The sequence below is a fragment of the Bufo bufo genome, chromosome 1 (assembly GCF_905171765.1).
Source record: "Bufo bufo chromosome 1, aBufBuf1.1, whole genome shotgun sequence".
NCBI lineage: Eukaryota > Metazoa > Chordata > Amphibia > Anura > Bufonidae > Bufo > Bufo bufo.
Window position 1 is genome coordinate 268,555,504 of NC_053389.1, and position 25,743 is coordinate 268,581,246.

General features: G+C 43.5%; 1 protein-coding gene across 1 annotated transcript in view; it reads left to right on the plus strand.

Annotated features, from left to right (window-relative positions):
• Positions 1–25,743, plus strand: part of C1H12orf4 (chromosome 1 C12orf4 homolog) — a 74,837-nt gene that overhangs the window by 42,652 nt on the left and 6,442 nt on the right. Inside the window, exons 10-13 of the mRNA XM_040439241.1 lie at positions 4,709–4,783; positions 9,150–9,352; positions 22,998–23,055; positions 24,168–24,235. Coding sequence (XP_040295175.1) covers positions 4,709–4,783; positions 9,150–9,352; positions 22,998–23,055; positions 24,168–24,235 — 404 coding nt within the window. The remainder of the gene's footprint in view (positions 1–4,708; positions 4,784–9,149; positions 9,353–22,997; positions 23,056–24,167; positions 24,236–25,743) is intronic.

The following is a 25,743-nucleotide window of genomic DNA, read 5'->3' on the forward strand; positions in this document are numbered from 1 at the left end:
CAGTTTTTCCATCAACCTCCCCATCCTGGTGTCCCCACAGTGTCCTCCCGCTGCCACCCCCAATACTGTGCCCGTTGTGCCCCCCAATGCTCCAGGTACTATGCTGCTGAAAAAATAGTGACCCCAGTAGACATAATTGGGGTCATTTATCAAACTGGTCTAAAGTAGAACTGGATTTCCAAAAGAGCTGTCAAATATGAAAGGTGGAATCTGATTGGTTGCTATGGGCAACTAAGCCAGTTCTACTTTACACCAGTTTGATAAATTACCCCAAATGTCCCTATAGTGTCCACAGCAGCTATAACGTCCCCTAGAGTGCCCCGAGTAATAATACCACCCTCTATTGTGCTCCAGGTAATAATCCCTGTATAGTGTCCCCAGAAATAATAGAATTGCCCCTACAGTGCCTCCGCAATAGCAACGCCCCCCACGATGCCCCCATATAGTAATTTCCCCGACACTGCACCCACATAGTAATCCTCCCATAGTAATTTGCCCCACACAGTAATTTGCCCCACACTGCCCCATATAGTAATTTGCCCCATATAGTAATTTGCCCCACACTGCCCCCATATAGCCATATAGTAATTTTCCCAACACTGCCCCCATATAGTAATTTGCCCCACACTGCAGTTTCACCCACATTGTGCCATAATTATTGCCCCCACATAGTAATCCCTACCATAATAATTTGCCCCCACACAGTATCCCACCATAATATTTTTCCCCCACATGTCCTCCTGTGTCCCCCAAAGTTGGCACATAAAAAAATAAAAGCTAAATACTCACCTATGTCCAGGTGCTTGCTCGCAGAGGAAGGAGCGCACACTTCACTGTGCTGCTGCGTCCCGGCAAAGGCGTGCGCGATGATGTCATCGCGCACGCATGCACCGGGATTTCACTACTGCATAGGCCTCAGTCCTACTAGGCCTGAAGCCTATGGCGGTGATCGGCGGCGGGGCAGGGAACTATGCGCTCCCGTGCCCCGCCGCAGTATGTGGGCATCAGCGCTCCAGCAATGAGCACTTCCATCTGTATTGATGGAAGCGCTCATTGCTTCTGGCAACCCCCTGAGGGCCGGCACCTGGGGCGGACCACACACCCCCCCCCCCCCCCCCCTAGGCACGCCACTGCCCCCTAGTGGAGGCCCCTAGATTAGTATTATTGAACGTTCTGTCTGTAAAGGAGATTTGGAGCTCTATAACAGAAAAACAAAAGCTTTGACCCCTGTAAAGATGTATTTTAAGAATTAATAGGCACAACATTTTGGACCTATGTAGATGCAGAAGAGGACACTCAATTTAGAGTAATAAATGAGCACATTTGAAATAAGGGGTATTCCGGTTATATGAAGTTATCCCCTATTTACAGGATAGAAACGAATGGATCGGCTTCACGTATGCCCAGCCAGTCCCTGTACTTGTAATCATGGGGGATCCCAGCAGTAGGACCCCCTACGATCTTATAGTTATCCTCAATCCTGTGGAAGGGGGGTAACTTCATATAACCGGAATACCCCTTTTAATGTATGTACAGAATACCATAGCACAAGGCACTCTGTACCTTATGCTTTAAGAAGATTGCATATTCCTAGAGCATAGGAAAGTGCATACTGGTTCTGCCTCCCCCAAGGTAATATTTTGTCAGTCATCCATCCGCCTACGTATCTGATGGGCAGGATTCACCCGGCACATAGCAGAGATGGTTGCTGTTTTATGCCTGTCCTCCTTTAGCTCATGTCCTGCTGCAACCTCCTCACCCTCCCCATACCGAAGGGATAAGCAGAGCTTGCAAGCGTAACCTAACCCCCCTACTCAAAAATACAATTATTCCAAATGGACCCTAAGAGCGCTTCATGCACCATTAAGGGTTATAGAGAGTATGTGGCGGGTGCCAAAAACCTTCCCAGCAAGTAACTTTATCAGCCCGATCCTCTTATAGAGCGTCAGGGGACCTTTTTGCACATCCGATGATTCGTCTTCATGTATATTCGTGATGGGGTGCCATGTTCTTCTCTGATCTGAAGACAGATGTGAGCAGCACAATCCCTCGCCTGTGCTAGGGAGACATTATATAGGCTCTGATGAAGTCATTACACGCGGAATTTCTGTGGGCTGATGACAGGCGTTTAATGACGACCAAGGCCATGTGTTTAAAATGAGCGTATAAAATGGACACTGTGTCTTAGGCAATGCTGACAAGCTCAGGGCAAGTGATACCATTTATATTAAAGGGGAGCTGTCGCCTCTCCTGACATGACTGTTATAGCAAGTAGTTTTAGGGTCCATTCACACGTCCGCAATTTTGTTCCGCATTTTGCGGAACGGAATTGCGAACCCGTTCATTTCTATGGCTCAGCACGATGTGCTGCCCGGATACGGAGTTGCAGATCCACACTTCCGGGTCCGCAATTCCGTTCCCGAAAAAAAAAATAGAACATATCCTATTAGGCATTTTAGAATAGGCATTTTCTATTAAGTGCCGGTGATATGCGGTCCGCAAAATGTGGAACGCACATCGCTGATGTCCGTGTTTTGTGGATCCGCAAAACACACACGGACGTGTGAATGGACCCTTACTCCTAATGACATTCTGTAGCATATTTTGTAAGAAACCTGCATTGTGTCATTCCTCTGTTGTTCCTCCTGGAAATGTATGAATACATTGACAGGCGTTCCCATTCTCTTTGTCAATAGGGTGTTGTCCTACTGTAAGCACTGATTGGTCAGTGTTAGCCTGCGCAGGACGTGCCCCATTGACATGGAAAATAGTAACACTACTATAAATTCATTTTTAGGAGGAATTACAGAGGAAAAACACAACAAGATTTCACAAGGCAGGAGACTGAGAAGAGAGGTCAGATCAGGATTTTTTTCATGTTTAATATAAACCAGAAAACAAAGCATTAGAAGCATATTTTGTGTTAAAGTGTATCTGTTGGTAGCAGAAGTTTTGATCTTTGGGGGGGTCCGAGGGCTGAAACCACCACCAATTGCTAAAAGAAGGCAATAGAAGGGCTCTCCTCGCTCAATAGAGAGTCTATGAGCCTGTCTCCAGCAGGAAGGAGAGAGCGTTCTCTGTGTCAGCCCCTCTTTGTATCAGCACTTGGACCCCCACCGATATTTCACTATGACATATCAAAGGTTTTTCTTTACAGTAGAGGTAAACATTAAGGGGGTTATCCCATGATTAGTTAAAAAAAACTGCAGACTGCATGGTGTGCATGACTAAGGCCCCTTGCAGACGAGCGTGTCCGGATGCGTTCAGTGAAAAGTGCGCGATTTCCCAAGCAAGTCCATTCAGTTTTGTTTGCAATCACGTTCAGTTGTTCAGTTTTTATTGCGCGGGTGCAATGCGATTTAATGCGTTTTGCACACGCGTGATAAAAAACGGAATGTTTACAAACAACATCTCTTAGCAACCACCTGTGAAAAACGCATCACATCCGCACTTGCTTGCGGATGCGATTTTCACTCAGATTCACATAGATTCACTTCTATGGGGCCTGCGTTGTGTGAAAATCTCAGAATATAGAGCATGCTGAGATTTTCACGCAACGCACAAGTGATGCGTGAAAACCAACGCTCATGTACACAGCCCCATTGAATGGGTTCGGATTCCGTGAGGGCGCAATGCATTCGCATCACGCATTGCACCCGCGCTGAATACTCGCTCGTGTGAAAGGGACCTAAGGCACTTGTGCGTTGCATGAAAATCGCAGCATGCTCTATATTCTGCGATTTTCACGCAACGCTGGCCCCATAGAAGTGAATGGGGCTGCGTGAAAATCGCAAGCATCCGCAAGTAAACCTAATCTGGACTCGTTCGTCTGTAAGGGGCCTAACTCTTTCTAACAAAGCTAGACCCAGCCCTGTACCTCACATGGATCCAGAGATCTCTCTATTCAGTTCTCCAACTGCTCTACTAGATTCTCTTCAAGCTGACATACGGGGGGCTGTATCTGTTCTCAGGGGGCATGTCCTTTCTCCTGCAGGGAGTGTGTCCTTTCTGCTGCAGCCCTCTCCCTGTAACTATCACAGCTTACTGAGCTTGTGCGCCCAGCTCAGTTATGTTACTGATGTGGAAGGAAAAGAGCAAACAGCAGGTGGCGCTATACAGATACATTTTATTGAATCAGTGGCTATACTAAATATTGAATTACATGCAGTTACTAAAGCATTCAGACCCAGGTGCTGGTTTGAAAAATGTAGAATATTTTTGAGGGATTTTCTTCACGAAATCTTTTACCGTTTAGTTTAGTGTTTTAGATTTTTATATGCTTTTCTGAATATTTCTCTAATCACTGGAACGCTGTACTTTGCTATCCCCGGCAGTTCCATAGAGAATGAATGGAGTGGCAGCACGCATGCTCAACCTGTTGTTCCTTTCATGTGGGGCATGTGACACCCCTTTCTTGTGACTGGTCGAGGTCTCAGTAGTTGGACCCCCCCAGAGATCAGATTATCCCCTATTCTGTGGATAATTTGGCACAACCACTATGGTATTTTCATGGGAAAAAATATGTGCTGCTGAATTATATAGGTAAATGGATATCATTTGTTGTATAATATAAATTTAATAAAATAGAAATATGAATATCCCTAAAATGTACTGGCTGACACTCATGCATAAGCCCTTTGTGTCTTCACTATCATTTCTATTCCTAGTAAAAGATCTGATAAAAAAAAAATATTATTTTTTAAATCAGAGACAAGTAATGGAAGTGAAGGACGCAGCGACAAGGTGAAAAATGCCGAGCGCAACCAGTCTAATTTATTACCTGGTGAGTATACGCTTTACGTAGGTCTTAAAGGGATACCCAGTAGATTTTCTGATTAACATAATCAATAAAAAAAAAAAGGTCCAATAATAAAGATAATATATCCAGTAAACTGATTTTAATCCGGCATTTGATCTAAAGCAGGCATGCTCCACCTGCGGCCTTCCAGCTGTTGCAAAACTACAACTCCATCACTGAAACTTTGAAATATCTAGGAGGGGATTGTATATGTATGTCACTGAAATAGTAAATTGCCCCTTAAAAAATAACCTTTAATAGTATTTTTAAAATCCCACATGAAACCAGCAAACAATAAATTCGGATATTCTATATATATGGACTTAGGACTAATCCAACAAAGGTAGGTATTAATACTTTTTCCACATTAGTGGTTACTCACGATACAGTTGACCTCCATGAGTAGGGTCCAAAAGGATCTGTTATTCTCTCCTGAAGATATACTAATGTAGATAGATGTTGTGCTGTTACTTTATGCTTTCTTGTTCATCCAGGAGAGAAGGAGTAAAATTAACAGTTCAGGTCTTAGGCAGTTGGGGAACTGTCCCTGATGATCTACGCTTTCCCTGCCTAAAAGCAGAGTGATCGCTCCGAAAGGGGCTGCCCCGCTTATCGGTGGCTGTGCCCTGTTGTGCTAATCCCTTCCTGATATTACCCCAAATACAAAAAACACTGCCTCAGTGCAAAAATATATTGTGTATCGATGCCAGACAGTCCTGTGTAGGGAATCCAGATCTCAGTCACAGCGGAGGTAAACGTTGAAAAGAGGTATTGAAAAAAGATACCAGTCCCATAATTTAAAGGGGTTCTGCAGTTTGTTTAAACTGATGATCTTTCCTCTGGATAGATCATCAGCATCTGATCGGCGGGGGTCCGACACCCGGGACCCCTGCCGATCAGCTGTTTGAGAAGGCAGCAGCACTCCAGAAGCGCCGCGCTCTTCTCACTGTTTACCGCTGGCCCTGTGACGTCACAACTACAGGGAGTGCAGAATTATTAGGCAAGTTGTATTTTTGAGGATTAATTTTATTATTGAACAACAACCATGTTCTCAATGAACCCAAAAAACTCATTAATATCAAAGCTGAATATTTTTGGAAGTAGTTTTTAGTTTGTTTTTAGTTTTAGCTATTTTAGGGGGATATCTGTGTGTGCAGGTGACTATTACTGTGCATAATTATTAGGCAACTTAACAAAAAACAAATATATACCCATTTCAATTATTTATTTTTACCAGTGAAACCAATATAACATCTCAACATTCACAAATATACATTTCTGACATTCAAAAACAAAACAAAAACAAATCAGTGACCAATATAGCCACCTTTCTTTGCAAGGACACTCAAAAGCCTGCCATCCATGGATTCTGTCAGTGTTTTGATCTGTTCACCATCAACATTGTGTGCAGCAGCAACCACAGCCTCCCAGACACTGTTCAGAGAGGTGTACTGTTTTCCCTCCTTGTAAATCTCACATTTGATGATGGACCACAGGTTCTCAATGGGGTTCAGATCAGGTGAACAAGGAGGCCATGTCATTAGATTTTCTTCTTTTATACCCTTTCTTGCCAGCCACGCTGTGGAGTACTTGGACGCGTGTGATGGAGCATTGTCCTGCATGAAAATCATGTTTTTCTTGAAGGATGCAGACTTCTTTCTGTACCACTGCTTGAAGAAGGTGTCTTCCAGAAACTGGCAGTAGGACTGGGAGTTGAGCTTGACTCCATCCTCAACCCGAAAAGGCCCCACAAGCTCATCTTTGATGATACCAGCCCAAACCAGTACTCCACCTCCACCTTGCTGGCGTCTGAGTCGGACTGGAGCTCTCTGCCCTTTACCAATCCAGCCACGGGCCCATCCATCTGGCCCATCAAGACTCACTCTCATTTCATCAGTCCATAAAACCTTAGAAAAATCAGTCTTGAGATATTTCTTGGCGCAGTCTTGACGTTTCCGCTTGTGTGTCTTGTTCAGTGGTGGTCGTCTTTCAGCCTTTCTTACCTTGGCCATGTCTCTGAGTATTGCACACCTTGTGCTTTTGGGCACTCCAGTGATGTTGCAGCTCTGAAATATGGCCAAACTGGTGGCAAGTGGCATCTTGGCAGCTGCACGCTTGACTTTTCTCAGTTCATGGGCAGTTATTTTGCGCCTTGGTTTTTCCACACGCTTCTTGCGACCCTGTTGACTATTTTGAATGAAACGCTTGATTGTTCGATGATCACGCTTCAGAAGCTTTGCAATTTTAAGAGTGCTGCATCCCTCTGCAAGATATCTCACTATTTTTGACTTTTCTGAGCCTGTCAAGTCCTTCTTTTGACCCATTTTGCCAAAGGAAAGGAAGTTGCCTAATAATTATGCACACCTGATATAGGGTGTTGATGTCATTAGACCACACCCCTTCTCATTACAGAGATGCACATCACCTAATATGCTTAATTGGTAGTAGGCTTTCGAGCCTATACAGCTTGGAGTAAGACAACATGCATAAAGAGGATGATGTGGTCAAAATACTCATTTGCCTAATAATTCTGCACGCAGTGTAGTATCACTGGCCTGGGCGGGGCTAAGCTCCATTCAAGTGAACAGAGCTTAGCCGCGCCCAGGCCAGCTGATACTAGTCGTGACTGGGCCGGCAATAAACAGTGAGCAGCGCCGCAGCCTTCTCAAACAGCTGATCGGCGGGGGTCCCGGGTGCCGGACCCCCGCCGATTAGATGCTAATGACCCTACTCATTGAGGTCAACTGTATCGTGAGTAACCACTAATGTGGAAAAAGTATTAATACCTACCTTTGTTGGATTAGTCCTAAGTCCATATATATGGTATATACGAATTTATTGTTTGTTCGTTTCATGTGGGATTTTAAAAATACTATTAAAGGTTCTTTTTTAAGTGGCAATTTACTATTTCAGTGACATAAAACTACAGCTCCCAGCATGTCCGGACAGCCTACAGCAGGGCATAATGGGAGTTTTACAACAGCTGGAGGGCTGCAGGTTGAGCATCCCTGATCTAAAGCATCTGATAATCCAGCACTAGTGTTGAGCGAACTTGTATTTTAAGTTCGGCGAATTTAGAATCCATAACGCGATTCTTCGATAACCCGAACCCGAACTTTAGATGCCGAACTTAAAACACAATTTCGCTCAACACTATCCAGCACCAGTTTCCAGCACAGAATTATGATACAATGTGGAGTTTCACTAGACCAGAGATAAGCAAGGTCCCTTTAGTATTCCCCCTGCACATTGGCATCTCTGGCCAGGCTTTGTGCAAGGAACTATGGTATAGATCTCTTCAGGTGAAGAGGGTTGTCCTGCAGTTCCCTGGCCAGGGGTGTCCTGTTTCATAGGGGTGCAACCTATCAAAAAGGGGTGGCATATCTGTTTGATCTGGTATGATGGAATGAAAACCCCTTTAAAGGGGACCGTCATTGGAATTTAGGCCTCCAAACTGCCACCAACCTGACAATGACAATTTAACAATGGTGCCCTTTCATCTTCTGAGCAATTGGGCATAAGTCCGAAAAAGACTTGTTTGAGTGCTATATTCTAATGCATGTCAGGAGTCATGGGGGAGGAGCCCCTCCTTGGAAGAGTCATGCTGGTGAGTTCCCATCCTGGCTTGATTGATGTCCTACAGGCCAGGTATGTCATCACAAGCCACCTCCAGCAGCATCAAGTACATATAAAGTGAACACATGCGCCCAGATCCCTTGGAGGTAGGTTGAGATGATGTACCTGGCCTGAGGGACATAAATCTAGCCAGGAGTGGGACTGAACAGTATGACTTTTTCAAAGAGTCCTTGCCCTTGACTCCTTACATGCATTAGAATACAGCAGTCAAACTACTTTTTCTGACTCAGAAGATCCTGGCTTAAATCCCCATGACAGGTTCCCTTTAAATGGTAAGAATGTGGCTGTCTTTTGCCACCACTAGGGGAAGCTCACCACAAATGTATTTGTATTGAATTTAATGGGTGCTGTATAAATCTGTATGCAGTGAGCTCCCCCTAGTGTCAACCTTAGACAAGCACTGTCACTGACATCACAGCAGGATGCATCCAGAGATTTCTAGTTATTGCTCTGTGAATAAAACCATCTAAATGGCTACCACAGCATAGGTTTCCATTGCCCATATAGTGCTGTGGTATAATCTTGGTAAAATAATATAATTTTTCAAAGCCACAGCAGCTAAACACAATATCAGTTTCTATGAGGAAAATGTCTGTTGAGTATACGGCTCTTCTATGGTAATTTTATATTCCATCATCTAGTGACGTGACGGCAGCTTTCTTTAGATATCTTAGTGGTTGTCACTGAGCCTTTTTAAAACTGCATTGTCTTCCAGGGGAATTTTATGTGTCCAGGCACTCCAACCTCTCTGAAACTCATGTGGTTTTTCACCTCTGTGTGGACGATAATGTAAGAAGCGGCAATATAACCGCCCGCGATCCCGCAATTATGGGTTTGAGAAACATCCTGAAGGTGTGCTGTACCCACGATATCACTACTATCAATATCCCTCTGCTCCTTGTCCATGAAATGTCTGAGGTAAGAGCCAGGGCGTATGTACCAGATAGGCTGGAGCTATACCTTCTATCCATACACCTGTGGCTTTACAGCCCTGCCCTTCACACCGCGTGACGGGGTGAACGTACACCATGAGGGGGCCTCATGATTGCTATGAAGCCTCCTCATTTCTATGTACTCCTCTGAGTATGTGCACAGCTACTTCTCACAGGTTCTATTATATCTTTCACTAGAAGCAGAGACTGTGGCATTGTGTCTGTGCTTCCATCGCTACACCTGTCTGCAGGTCATGTAAGCTATTGCAGCTCAGCCCCATTCACTTGCATAGAGCTCAGTTGTAATACATGACACAACCCAAGCAGAATTGTGGCTCGGTATCTGAAAGAAAGCAACCATGTCTGTATGCAGCAATCTCCTCCACAGTATTGGGGGGGAGCAATCGCTAATGCCATTGCTCTTTCCCGTAAAGACTCGTCGTTTGCTGGCAGCAGAGCGTGTTTAGTCAACACGAGCTGCTGCCAGCAAACAAAGATTTAGGTGCCTACACAAACTATTCAATTACCCAACCAACAAGCGCTTCGCTCGTTCATCTGGTAATCGGCGGCACCTTTACACCGCCAGATAATTGCTAACAAGCGTTCCTACGAATGCTTGTTAGCGATTATCTGGTGAGTTCTTGGGCCTTGTAAAGGGCCCTTGAGACATCAGTTTGTTAGGAGATCCCAAAGATCTCATGTATATGTCCTGCTTAGGGCTCTTTCACACTTGCGTTGTCCGGATCCGGCATGTACTCCACTTGCCGGAATTACACTCCGGATCCGGAAAAACGCAAGTGTACTGAAAGCATTTGAAGACGGAACCGTCTTCAAAATGCTTTCAGTGTTACTATGGCATAATGGCACCCAGGACGCTATTAAAGTCCTGGTTGCCATAGTAGGAGCGGGGAGCGGGGGAGCGGTATACTTACCGTCCGTGCGGCTACCGGGGCGCTCCAGAATGACGTCAGAGCGCCCCAAGCGCATGGATGACGTGTCCAATGCGATCACATGATCCATGCGCTTGGGGCGCCCTGACGTCACTCTGGAGCGCCCCGGGAGCCGCACGGACGGTAAGTATGCTGCTCCCCGCTACACTTTACCATGGCTGCCAGGACTTTAGCGTCCCGGCAGCCATGGTAACCATTCAGAAAAAGCTAAATGTCGGCTCCGGCAATGCGCCGAAACGACGTTTAGCTTAAGGCCGGATCCGGATCAATGCCTTTCAATGGGCATTAATTCCGGATCCGGCATTGCGGCAAGTGTTCCGGATTTTTGGCCGGAGCAAAAAGCGCAGCATGCTGCGGTATTTTCTCCGGCCAAAAAACGTTCCGTTCCGGAACTGAAGACATCCTGATGCATCCTGAACGGATTTCACTCCATTCAGAATGCATTGGGATAATCCTGATCAGGATTCTTCCGGCATAGAGCCCCGACGACGGAACTCTATGCCGGAAGACAAGAACGCAGGTGTGAAAGAGCCCTTAAATGGGTTTTTCAGAACCTTGGCTTATCTTTAGATAAAAAGACAATAGTACCGTATCATAAATGGCACATGGTATGCAGGGTGTCATGATCAGTGTGGGGGAAAAACTCCACACTAAACACAGGAGGGAACAGTAACTGGGCCTGTAAACTAGGGAAGGAACAGGTCACCTCCTAAACAACCCTAATCCGGGCCCTAACTACCTATCAATATGAATAGACCTTGAAGGTAGGAATATTCATATGCTGGATACCTAGGCCCTTATATCCCTATAAGGCCCCGGAATGAGGTTAGGACCAGAGACAACCTATTCCTCCCCAGATGGACGAATGGAAGTCTCTGTCTCAAGCCCAGATACAAACAGGGAATATAACAAACCCAAAACAATAGGAAAAGAAAAGACTTATCTGAAAGTAGAAAACTGGCAACTCGAAAAGCACCACAGAGTACAACAGACCAGCTAATTAGAAGGCAGGAAGAAAATCTGTAAACTGCACCTCCAAGAGTGAGAAGCTGCTACTTATGGGAAAGGTAATTTACCAACAAGCAAAAACCTGAAGCAAGGGGTGTGGTGGCATTCACCAAAACACAGACACAATAAGATCCACAGTGAACTTGTCAATTTAACCCAGGAGTTGCCAGTCTCTCCAATCTCCTGGTACCTGCCACGGGAACGTCTGTGACACGGGGATCCTGTTGCAGATTTTATTTAGGAGCCCAGGAGCAATGAAGGGGTTTTGCAGCGTAGGCACGTTCGCATCTGCAGCAAGAGGATCTGGCTGCCTGATCAGGCACAAATGCCAGCTGTCGGCCGGACCAAAAAGTTCGGCATGCAACGGCTTTTAGTCAGCCGAAACCTGACACTCCATTATTGTCAATAGGGATCTGGCGGTGATCTGGAGAATTCCGGATCCAGGGAAATCTGGCAGGCTGTTCTCTGCCAGAACAGTATGCCGGAAACGTTCACTGGAGATGTGAACGTGGCCTTAATGATATTGATGCCCCAAGATAAGTCATCAATATCAGATCGGTAGGGGTCAGACAATCAGCATGCCCACAGATCAGCTGTTCCTTGCAGCTTCCAGAACCAGAAGCAACACTTTGAACAGAGTCAGAAGCAAAGCGCCATTCAAAGAGTAGTGGCAATGCAGCTCAGCTCCCAGCCAAGTGAACTGTGGCATCAACCCAGCACAGCTGGGTTGGGCTGTACAAAAAAATGGTGAAAAGCTTCCAGAACCAGAAGCAACACTTTGAACAGAGTCAGAAGCAAAGCGCCATTCAAAGGGTATTGGCCATGCAGCTCAGTTCCCATCCAAGTGAATTGTGGCATCAATCCAGCACAGCTGCTATACTTTGATCTGAGCTGTGCTTCTGACTTCATTTAAAGTGTTAGTTCCAGGGCCGGTGGATGCAGGGAACAGCTGATTGGTTGAAGTGTCCGTGTCGCACCTTCACTGATCTGATATTGATGGCCTATCCTGAGAATAGGTCATCAATGTCATTAACCTGGAAAACCCCTTTAAAGAGTCTCTCTTAACATGATAAATCCTATTAAACCAGTATGCCTGGTTTAATAGGATTAATCATGCTGATTAAAACAATACCTTTCTTTCGTCTGTGTGTTAAACAGCTGCACAGATATCTTAATTTTTGTTAAGATGCAAATGAGTACATTGAAGAACCTTACCATGTTGAGAATAGAGGTTTTCTATGCTTAGAAAGCTAAAACATTACTGGTTTATTCACAGGCACAATATAAATACGACAGTAATATGTATTAGCCTTCTAAGTATAGTTAGATAGTTAATACAGTTGAAAAAAGACATACGTTCAGTTCAACAAAGGGATAGGTGGGGGGGTGAATTTTAGAAAAGGGGAGTGAGATCCAGGTTTCTACACATTTTCATAGGCATTAATGTTATTTACCTTTAAGAATTCATCTAAGCCCTTTTTTAAACTACCCACCATTCCTGTTGTGGCCACGTCCTGAGGTAGACTATTCAACAGATTTACAGTTCTTACAGTAAAGAAGCTTTGACGCCTCTGAAGATTGAACTTTTTCTTCTCCAGACTGGGGAGGTACCCCCTTGCCTTTTGAGGGGATTTTACATGGAACAGCTTTTCACCATTTTTTTTGTACAGCCCAACCCAGCTGTGCTGGGTTGATGCCACAGTTCACTTGGCTGGGAGCTGAGCTGCATTGCCACTACTCTTTGAATGGCGCTTTGCTTCTGACTCTGTTCAAAGTGTTGCTTCTGGTTCTGGAAGCTGCAAGGAACCGCTGATCTGTGAGCATGCTGATTGTCTGACCCCCACCGATCTGATTTGTATTTGTATAGGTTAATCATGTCCCCCGTCTCTTCTCAAGACTAAATAAATGTACTTCTTTTAATCTTTCCTCATAACTAAGACCCTTATCAGATTAGTTGCTCTTCTTTGTACTCTTCCAGCTCCAGTGTATGCTTTCTATGGATTGGTGCCCAGAACTAAACCACATATTCCAGATAAGACTGTAGCCTCGAGGTAAGTTGTTAGCCTTGCATGTAGATGTCCGAGGTTCAAATCACAGGAGAGACCTCTAGATTTTCTTTAGTTATTTTTTTTCTCCCTCATTTAAGCCATAATAAAAAGTATTACTATATTGAGAATAAAGATTTTCTATACTTAGAAGGCTAATACATATTACTGTTGTCTTTATAATCATATATTGTGCCTGTGAATAAATCGGCAATATGTTTTCGCTTTCTAAGCATAGAAAACCTCTATTCTCAATATAGTAAAGCTATAGCCTTTTATTTTGGGTTAAATGAGGGAGAATAAAAATGAAGAAAAAAATGAAGTCTCTCCTGGGATTTGAACCTGGGACATCTACATGCAAGGCTGACCACTTACCTCCAGGTTAAAAGATTATAGTATTGAGAATGGTGTTTTTCTATACTTGGAAAGCTAATGTATATTACTTTTATCTTTATAATTATATATTATGCCTGTGAATAAAAAAGGAAAATGTATTAGCTTTCTAAGTATAGAAAACCTCTATTCTCAACATGGTAAAGCTATAGTAAGTAGTGTATATGATATAAACATGCTAGAACACAGCTCTGACCTCAGCATGCCTATGTCTAGCCATGTCAATCAAGGGGAGACGGAGTGTGCAGAGCACAGGGGTGTTAAAAAAAACTGTGCTCCAAGGATTCAGGCCCGCCCCCTCCCCTGGTGCTCTAACATGTGCATTTGCATATGAATAAAAACACAGATATCTCTGCAGCTGTTTAACATACAGGCAAAAGAAAGGCATCGTTTTAATCAGAACGATCAACCCCACCAGGCATTATGCCTGGTTTAATAGGGTTGATTATGCTGACAGAGGCTATTTAAAGGGAACCTGTCACCAGGATTTTGGGTATAGAGCTGAGGACATGGGTTACTAAATGGCCGCTAGCACATCTTCAATACCCAGTCCCCATAGCTCTGTGTGCTTTTATTGTGGGAAAAAAACGATTTGATACATATGCAAATTAACCTGAGATGAGTCCTGTACGTGACTCATCTCAGAGACAGGACTCATCTCAGGTTAATTTGCATATGTAGGAAATCGTTTTTTTTACACAATAAAAGCACACAGAGCTATGGGGACTGAGAATTGCAGATGTGCTAGCGGCCATCTAGCAACCCATGTCCTCAGCTCTATACACAAAATCCCGGTGACAGGTTCCCTTTAAGTTATGCCTCTGGACAGGAGATATGTTTTCTTGCTGTCACTTTCTTTAAAGGCATTTTCTTATCATCGATAAATATAGGAAAAGTCTCTAGTGATGGCACTGCTATCATGTATCCTTAAAAGTAATAAGACAATGTCATCTGTAATCGGCTCCTGTTCTTAGCTGTATACGGTGCTCTGTCTCCTCGTCCAGTTCATTTCAAACATGTAAACGAAGATAAGAAATCAGAGACGGCATTCACCAGCATCTTCAACGATCTTCACCTTTTATTGCATAAAAGGCATACAGGGGGTGGGGGCGGACATTCATCAGACAAGCATATGCAAGTAAACAGCAACGGCCGTTTCGCGCTTCTTCAGGCCCCTATGTCACGACGCACTGTGTCTCCTACTCTTTTATGTCCACCCACAGAATCATCTTAGAAACCATGTACACATCCGGCAAGTGGACATATACAGACATTACAAATGGGGTTGAGTGAACCCGAATCCGGACTTTTTCACTGAAGTTCGGGTTCGGTGTTCGGGTGATTTTATTATTTTCCATTATAACATAGTTATAACGGAAAATAATAGCATTCTTAAGACAGAATGCTAAATAAAATGGCCATTGAGTGGTTAAAAATTATTTTAAAAAAACTCACCTCATCCACTTAATCGCGCAGCCGGTATCCTCTGCGGGACCTGCAAAAGGACCTGCGATGATGTCACCGCGCTCCCCACAGGTCCTTCTAACTTCATTCAGCAGGACCTGCGATGACCTCACCACGTGGTGAGCGCAGTGATGTCATCGCAGGTCCTTTTGCAGGTCCTGCATAAAGAAGAAAGAAGAGGATACCGGTTGCGTGATCAAGTGGATAAGGTGAGGTTTTTTTAATATTATTTTTAACCCCTCAATGGCCATTCTATTTAGCATTCTGTCTTAACCATGTTATAACGGAAAATAATAAAGTTAAGTTCAGGTCCCCATTGACTTTAATGGGCTCCGGGTTCGGGGTCAAGTTCGGGTCCCGAACCCAAACTTTGACCTGAAGTTCAGGGCGAACCCGAACTCCCACGGGTTCGCTCATCCCTAATTACAAACCCACAACCAAATACACACACATTAAACTCTATAAACACACTTAAATCATTTTTGTCATTCAGGCCTAATTGGCTCATGGCTCCCGGTCGCAATATCCACCTGGCCTCCTTGCGTAATAAAATCCAATGCATATCTCCCCCATGTGTGTGTGTGTGGGGGGGGGACGGGGACGAGTTCTATCCCTGAGAAAACCTTTTCTCATCATTCCTGTATTATGAGAGACAGCCACTCCCAGCGGAAAGTGCAGGATAAGTATTACATGCTTGGGTATAGAGCATTCAAATTAATATTGCTCACTGCCAGAATGTAAAGTGAAGACCCACGTGTAAGACCTCCACTCTGACCCCCTATTACGCTGGAGAAATAACCCCTTTAACTGCAGAGAGGAAACAGGATATCTATGGACAATCCTTTAGGTAGCCCCCACTTTTTCAGGATTGCTTATAAGACTCCACAATGTCATTGCTTGTAGGCAACGTCTGTATGGTAATTGCCAAACATCTATAGAAACCCTTCCACTTAATTAAGAATTGATTAAATCCAACTTATTTTGAGTACATTCTTCCTTTTAATTAACTTGTAATGAGGTGATAATTGGTTCCTTAATTGTTGACTGCTGCGAGTGTTCTTTTGTGGCCGAACTTGATATTTACATCACGCAAGCAGAGAAGCCTTCTATTACAGGGTGTCATAAAGCAAGCAGCAGTGTTTCTAGCAGCATATGGAATGGACCTGTTTAATTTATTGTCCCCCTCACTTGACCACTGACACCGCAATTGAAATCACTTTTCCCTGAAAAGTCAGAGTAGGAACAGAAGCGCGAGTCTGAAGATGCCAAATGTGAAACCAAACTGTTTCGTAAGGAAGGATGTGTAGGAGGTGAACATGCACGTAGCTTTACACAGAAGAAACTCCATGACCTGGGCAAGGGTGTCCCAATGCTTTATCTCCATTTAATGTTAGGGTTCGGAACTAACCTTTAACTTCCTGTCCTATTGTAGGACATCTCAATGGTTTACGATCATAACTTGAACGTGGTGATGTTCAGAAAATGTAAAGGTTTCTGGAGTCAACACAGAGTTACTTGTAAGAATTTAAAGGGCTATTCTGGTAATTTAAAGTTATTTCCTATCCACAAGATAGGGGATGACTAACTGGAGGGGGTTTGACTTATGGGACACAAAGCTGATCCCCCCCCCCCCCCCCCCCTGTTCTGATGGGACTGCTGAAGGTAGATGGGAGCTGTACTCGGCTATCTTTGGCAGTCCCCTATAAAATGAATGGAGTGGCAGGGTTACATTATCCTCGGGATCGGTGGGTATCCCAGCAGTCAGACCAGACTACTCCAGTGGGTAGGGGATAACATTTAGTTATTGGAATATCCCTTTAAGTAGATGTGAAGATGCCTAGCAAAGACCATACAAATAATCACGATCATTCTAATCTCCTTAAAGAGATTGTATTCCCCAATGAAATAATGTTTCTGGAGCATTTTTTTCTTAGAACTCTTCATAATGCCGTTTCCATGTTATTCCTCCTAGAAATATAGGAATAAATGGACAACTTGGTGTTTTTTTTTTAAACATTTTGATGATGTTTTTATTTTATTTTTTACTATAAACAAAAAAATTAAAATAAGCCAGTTTTCACACTGCAGCTCATTTGCCAGCTTTGCTGTATAGATGGGGAGAGTATAAGCAGAGTCATCTCATTATAGGGAATGTGAGTTAATGGCAGCTCCTCTGTACTGCATGAAACCTATATTTTATACGCAGATAGCGCTCTATATGCAGCTACTCTCTGTCTCTTCTGTGGGAGGGTCTATGCTCCTTCCTGGAGGCCGTAAGGCACACACACCCTGAAGCACTGCCTGTACAGACACTACAGGAAGTGTGTATCTGCAAGAAGGCCACCCTCTGGAAGGTTTTTTAAAATAATAGGTGCAGCACTTTTTACTATTATTAAACTAAAATTAATACATGAACATTCCCTTTAAGGAGCACCAATGTGCATACATATTCAGTGGAATGATACATATTCTCACTGTTATAGCCATGTTTCAGCTGTCAGCATGTAGAGGAAGCCGATAAATTATTTATTGAGCAGGGGTGGAGCCTCTGATTAATATTGATGAGGAGGAATTTTGATGTAAATACTCAGATGAAATTCAAGAAAATGATCCCACCTAGTGCATAAGATATCTGTTATATTCACGTGACCCTTTTTGACTTAAAGCGAATCTGTCATCATGAAAATGCAGTGCAATCTTGAACGATACTTCCCCTTTAAAGGGAACCTGTCAGTGTCTGAGCTGCAGGCACCATATTATAGAGCTGGAGGAGCGGAGCGGATTGATGTATAGTTTTGTAGGAAACGATTCAGTAAAGCTTTTTATTCACTCATTTAAATTCTGTCTCCGTTCTGGGCTTAGGAGTCCAGTGGGCGGGCCAACTCAGTCACTGACAACCGCCTCACCACTATGCACAGTAATACAGGAAAGACTAGACTCCTCAGCATAGAAACAGTAGGAATTTCAATGAACAGAATACAGTTTATTCTGAATCGCTTCCCACAAAGCTATACCAGATTGCACTGCATTTTTAGTGTGACAGGTTCCCTTTAAAATGGGGGACATGGACCTCACCCCTTGTTATCTACAGCCAGGAACTACAATGGCCAGCCTTATTATGAGAAAATGACGTCCTGATTCTGGTCCCCCTCCTCATATAGTTGTTTGGAGAAAGGGGTGGAAGACTGCCAAGGACACGGACCAGGCTAGGACATCTGCTAGAGGCTCTACTTTAGAGGGTTCTGATGACAGGGCCCTTTAAATAGTTGTAAGTGAACTTACTTACCTTGACAGATGACCTAAGTACAAGTACACGAATGAGAAAAAAAAAAAATACAAAGGACTGTTCTTTTTAGTTTTAGGAGATGGGTTGTGATCATTATCCAAAACACAGGGCTGAAACCACTGTCAGACGCCTACGCTCCTGTTGACAGCATAAAATGTAAGAACGTGCTCCGTGTAGGCAGATAAATTATGATGATGCCCAGCTCACAGAATTATGGGTCTCTAGGCCTCCAGGGCTTCTCGAAGCAGTTATTTAGCCTAAATTGGCTTTTAAAGAGCTATCCACAGAGATTATGTAAAGATGTTACCAGTATGGAGCTTCATCCTACATATGTCATTATATTAGGAGCCATAGGGCAGAAGATTGGAGTAAAAGCCACCATAGATACAGCAATAGCCAGAAATGACCCAGCTCTGAGGAATAGTCATTATTAAAGGGGTTGTCTCATCAGGACCTATATACTCATAGGGCAGTGGTGGCGAACCTATGGCACGGGTGCCAGAGGCGGCACTCTGAGCCCTCTCCGTGGGCACCAGCACCCTGGAAAAAGTCTATGGTGTACAAGTATGCCTTAGACTTTCCCTGCCATTCATCAGCGCAGGGCGGACTATGAACGGCACAGGCAGTGTGCTGAATGTAGGCAGGCTATTATAGCTAAACATTAAAGTAGATGGAAGATATATTATATTGGTATTCAGGTTAAATTGCCGCGGTGGCTGTTTGCGATAAATAAGTGGGTTTTGGGTTGCAGTTTGGGCACTTGGTCTCTAAAAGGTTCACCATCACTGTCATAGGGCATATGGTCGTCATTGAGGGGGTCCTCTGTTCGGGATCCCTTTTCTATTAGCTAGTGCAAACAGTGACTGATTCTGGTGAACATATAGCCAATTATTTGTCCTATTAAATCACTTTTTTTAGGGCAAATATAAAATATTACTGATATATGATACAGCAATGCGCAAGAACAATGGAGCAGATTCACTACTTGTGCCAGACTTTTGGCGCAATTTAAGCAACAACAAAAAACGGACATCCTTATAGGTGGCATAAGCTTAGAGTAGACACTCTAAAGATGTGACCGATTTATCTTCCAACATCAGCAGCTGTGATAAATCCAGGACAGTTTTAGACTGAGTTTACATTGTCTTGTTTTTAGACAGTATTAGTACATCTGCCCCACTGAAACTCATTTATCAAAACTTTCTAATAGACAGAACTCTCCTTGCCGCTCATAGTGACCAATCACCCTGCAGCTTTCATTTTTGCAGAGCACTTTTTAGTAATTAAAGCTGAGCTCTGATTGGTTGCTAAGACTGACAATGCTATATTTTTCATAAATGAGGCCTACTGTGAGAAGTCTTTTAATATGTGCATTAGGATACCTTCACATGCATTTTTAGCAAATACAAACATACTGCATATCAAAACAGGATGAATAATTTATGTACACAGTGACTCAACCAGCAGAATAGTGAGTGGAGCTCTGGAGTATAATACAGGATGTAACTTAGGATCAGTACAAGATGAATAATGTATGTACACAGTGACTCAACCAGCAGAATAGTGAGTGCAGCTCTGGAGTATAATACAGGATGTAACTTAGGATCAGTACAGGATAAGTAATGTATGTACACAGTGACTCCACCAGCTGAATAGTGAGTGCAGCTCTGGAGTACAAGACAGGATGTAACTCAGGATCAGTACAGCATGAATAATGTATGTGCACAGTGACTCCACCAGCAGAATAGTAAGTACAGCTCTGGAGTATAATACAGGATATAATTTAGGATCAGTACAGGATAAACAAATGAATGTATGTACACAGTAACTCCAGCAGCAGAATAGTGGGTGCAGCTCTGGAGTACAATACAGGATGTAACTCAGGAATCAGGATATACAATTTAATGTATATACACAGTGACTCCACAAGCAGTATAGTGAGTGTAGCACTGGAGTATAATACAGGATGTAAATCTTGATCAATAGAGGAAAAGTAATGTATGTGCACAGTGACTGCACCAGCAGAATAGTGGGTGCAGCTCTGGAGTATAATACAGGATGTAACTCAGGATCAGTACACGATAAGTAATGTATGTACATAGTCACTCCAGCAGCAGAATAGGGAGTAAGGCTCTGGAGCATAATACAGGAGGCAGTTAAGTATCGATACAGGATAAGTAATGTATCTACACAGTCACTCAAGCAGCAGAATAGTGATTACAGCTCTGGAGTATAATACAGGATGTAGTTCAGGATCAGTCCAGGATAAGTAATGTATGTACATAGTCACTCCAGCAGCAGAATAGGGAGTAAAGCTCTGGAATATAATACAGGATATAATTCAGGATCTGTACAGGATAAGTGATGTAATGTATGTACACAGTGACTCCAGCAGCAGAATAGTGAGTGCAGCTCTGGAGTATAATACAGGATATAATTCAGGATCAGTACAGGATAAGTAATGTACATTATCTCACAAAAGTTAGTACACCTCTCACATTTTTGTCAATATTTTATTATATCTTATCATGGGACAACACTGAAGATCTGACACTTTGATACAATGTAAAGTAGTCAGTGTACAGCTTGTATAACTGTACATTTGGTGTGCCCTCAAAATAACTCAACACAGCCATTAATGTCTAAACCACTGACAATGAAAGTGAGTACACCCCTAAGTGAAAATGGCCAAATTGTGCCTAATTAGCCATTTTCCCTCCCCGGTGTCCTGTGACTCGTTAGTGTTACAAGGTCTCAGTTGTGAATGGGGAGCAGGTGTGTTAAATTTGGTGTTATCACTCTCTCACACTGGTCACTGGAAGTTCAACATGGCACCTCATGGCATAGAACTCTCTTAGGATCTGAAAAAAAGAATTGTTTCTCTACATAAAGATGGCCGAGGCTATAGGAAGATTGTCAACACCCTGAAATTGAGCTGCAGCACGGTGGCCAAGACCATACAGCGGTTTAACAAGATATGTTCCATTTAGAACTGCCTCGCCATGGTCGACCAAAGAAGTTGAGTCCACATGCTCAGTGTTATATCCAGGGGTTGCCTTCTCAAGAAAAAAGTATGAGTGCTGCCAGGATTACTGCAGAGGTTAGAGGGGTGGGGGGTCAGCCTATCAGTGCTCAGACCATACGCTGCACACTGTATTAGATTGGTCTACATGGTTGTCGTCCCAGAAGGAAGCCTCTTCTAAAAATGATGCACAAGAAAGCCCGCAAACAGTTTGTTGAAGACAAGCAGACTAAGGATATGGATTACTGGAACCATCTCCTGTGGTCTGATGAGACCAAGATAAACGTATTTGGTTCAGATGGTGTCAAGCGTGTGTGGCGGTAACCAGGTGAGAAGTACAAAGACAAGTGTGTTTTGTCTACTGTCAAGCATGGTCTCATAGTTTGGGACTACATGAGTGCTGCCGGCTGTGGGGAGCTACAGTTCATTGAGGGAACCATGAATGCCAACATGTACTGTGACATATTGAAGCAGAGCATGATCCCCTCCCTTCGGAAACTGGGCCGCAGGGCAGTATTCCAACATGATAATGACCCCACACACACTTCCAAGATGACCTCTGCCTTGTTAAAGAAAGGTGCTGGACTGGCCAAGCATGTCTCCAGACCTAAACCTATTGAGCATCTGTGGGGCATCCTCAAACGGCAGGTGGAGGAGCGCAGGGTCTCTAACATCCACCAGCTTCATGATGTTGTCATGGAGGAGTGGAAGAGGATTCCAGTGGCAACCTGGGAAGCTCTAGTGAACTCCATGCCCAAGAGAGTTAAGGCAGTGCTGGAAAATAATGGTGGCCACACAAAATACTGACACTTTGGGCACAATTTGGCCATTTTCACTTAGGGGTGTACTCAGTTTTGTTGCCAGTGGTTTAGACATTAATGGCTGTGTTGAGTTATGTTGAGGGCACACCAAATGTACAGTTATACAAGCTGTACACTGACTACTTTACATTATATCAAAGTGTCAGATCTTCAGTGTTGTCCCATGAAAAGATAGAATAAAATATTTACAAAAATTTGAGGGGTGTACTCACTTTTGTGAGAAACTGCATGTGCACAGTGACTCCACCAGCTGAATTATGAGTACAGCTCTGAAGTATAATGCACAATGTAACTCAGGATCAGTACAGCATAAGTAATGTATGTACACAGTGACCTGTCCTGGTCAGGCAATGGACACACAGTGCATGTAATGTAGAGTTACAGTATAGTTATCATAGCTCTTGCATTGTAATACTGCATACACTTGTGATCCATGGAAATAGAAGTTCTATGTCATTTGCAATAATTGCAGAAGATCCTACCTGTTTACCCATAAATGTTCTACAGTGACGCTGTGCAGAGGACGAGGGGTCTCTATATTATTCTGTAAATCACTTGCACAATCACACGTACACACACGCCACCTCATCACCTAATAAGAATAATGAGCACTTCCTGACGGCATTTCTTCTGTCTCTTTAGGAAATGACTATACCATGGTGCCTGAAGAGAGCCGAGCTGGTGTTTAAGTGTGTGAAAGGTAACATAACGTGTGAATTTCTATGGTGCGACCTCATAGTAAACACGTCTCTGGATCCCATTGTTCCTGTCTACAATCCAGACATATTTTATGACGACAGAAATCATGTCCTGGCTCAAGGGAAAAAAAATTGGAAAGGTTTCCTCAAAATCTCTTTAATTAACCTCACGTAAGCAGCGCGGTCAGCAGTGGGATTCTGGCCGCACCACTGGCTCCTCCAGCTTTCCTGTAGACGGCAAGTTGTTTGTGTGTACAGCCAGGTCAAATGAGGCTGTGACAGTGTGCTGATGATTGTACCCCAATTTTATAGGGTGGGTTATGCTTTTTTTTTTTTTTTTTTTTTTTAATATAGGGTCTGTTTGTTTATTTGAGGTTCTTTATGATTAAAAGTCCTTTAATCCGTTTTTTAAAAAGCTAGGTGAAAACATACACAATCGCCACAAGAGTTGCTTCCCAGCTTTACCAGTCTCCTGAATGGAACTTCTGCCTATTTACGTATCGGGGATATATCATAACCAGGAACACTTGGCTTTCAGGTGTCTGGGAAAGCTGGGTAATGACCACTGTTGAAGCCATGCTGGTAGTCGGGTTCCTTACTGGTCAGCTGCGGTTATCTGTAGTAATGACCGGGACACACAGCTATGACTCCCAGCAATTGGCTCTTAGTGTGTACTGGAAGTTGTAGTTTTGCAAGAGCAGGAGAGCCAAATATTATACAGTAGATACACATACTGTATAATAATGTTAAAGCCCCCAGCAGTGAGCGTCCCCAGATTTGCCGATCCGTAGTGTGAAGACATTGATACCTAACATTCCTTGCTCCTGATGCTGCCATCTTGCTAGTATGTGGACCCTTAGTCATCTCAGGGGTGATGACAGGGACGTTTCTATAGGGGGTGCAGAGGTAGCAGTAGCCGGGCTCAATAGCCCCTCTGCCATATAAAAGATGCCAATATGGCAAGTGTTGGGGTGCTGTTACAGATCTGGCATTGGAGCCCAGAAGCATGAAGCTATGCAGTACTTGTACACAGCCAACTTTAGAGGGTGTAAGCCGTATAACCAGTATCTCCCATTTATTATGTAATATCTGTAATTTATTTTTCTTTTTGTAGGTTTTATGATGGAAATGGTTTCCTGGGATGGGGGTGTTTCGAGGACAGTGCAGTTTCTTGTTCCTCAGGTGAGTTGGTGTTTTAGAAAATATATGAGGAGAGCCCCTGATGGCTATATAGTCGTGGAGATCCGACCTGGGAAATTTACAGTTGTGTTCAATATAATAGCAGTCAGACATCACTAACCTGATCAATCACTGTTTTTGGTAGAAATTATATTTCTACATGGCAAAGAATTTACTAGCAGGTGTAGTAGAGTAATAGAAACCCAACAGTCATGACATGCATCCACATAAAAAATAGAGGAAAAAAGGAGCACTCACCGAATCTTCACAAATCGTAGCTTTATTACAGGTTAAAACACCGCGGATGCTGGTCACAATTGCAGCAAAGTCAGGCAACAGCCGTTTCGCGCTAAAATCGCACTATGTCAAGCCCACTATGACGTGGAAGGGGAGCGTCATAAATACCTGCCTCCTCCCCGCACGTCATAGATAGACAGGTTTATCAATCATAACTACGGATCACCTCTACAAACAAATAAAAATAATACAAAGACAGCAAGATCGTTCTTATCATTAAAACCTAATCCTCCCATAGCATCGGTTTTAATTATCCATTCGGCCTCTCTCTGCAACAAAATACGTTTCCTGTCTCCACCTCTCACAGGTAGATTAACCCTCTCGATGCCTGCACATTTCAACACCTCTTTGTTACCTTGATGCACATCTTTGATATGTTCTATGAGGCGCATGGCACCGATACCTGTTACAATCAATCTTTTGTGTTCTCTAAATCGCACATATAGAGGTCTGTAAGTTTTACCAATATAAAATCTCTCACGGGGAAAAAAATCGCATACACTACATAGGTTGATTTGCAGTCATGACATGCATGCTGCTGATTCTCTGTAATTCAATCACTTATTGAAAGGGGCATGTTCAAAATGATAGCAGTGTGGAGTTCAATGAGTGAGGTCATTCATTCTTTGAAAAACAGGTGGCAATTATTGCCCTTATTTAAGGAAGGAAGGCAGCAAATGTTGTACATGCTGGTTACAGTGCATTTCTCTCTGAAATCCTGAGGAAAATGGGTCATTCCAGACATTGTTCAGAAGAACAGCGTACCTTGATTAAAAAGTTGATTGGAGAGGGGAAACATATAAAGAAGTGCAGAAAATGATAGGCTGCTCAGCTCAAATGATCGCAAATGCTTTAAAATGGCAACCAAAAGCGGTAAGACGTGGAAGAAAGCGAAAAACTACCATTCGAATGGATAGAAGAATAGCCAAAATGGCAAGGACTTAGCCAACAATCAGCTCCAGGAAGATCAAAGAAGGTCTAAAGTTACCTGTGAGTGCTGTTACAATTAGAAGACGCCTATGTGAAGCCAAGCTATCTGCAAGAAGTTCCCGCAAAGTCCCACTGTTGAAAAAAAGATGTGCTGAAGAGGTTACAATTTGCCAAAGAGCACATTGACTGGCCTAAAAAGACATTTTGTGGACTGATGAAAGTAAGATTGTTCTTTTTGGGTCTAGTGGCCGGAGACAGTTTGTCAGACGACCCCCAAACACTGA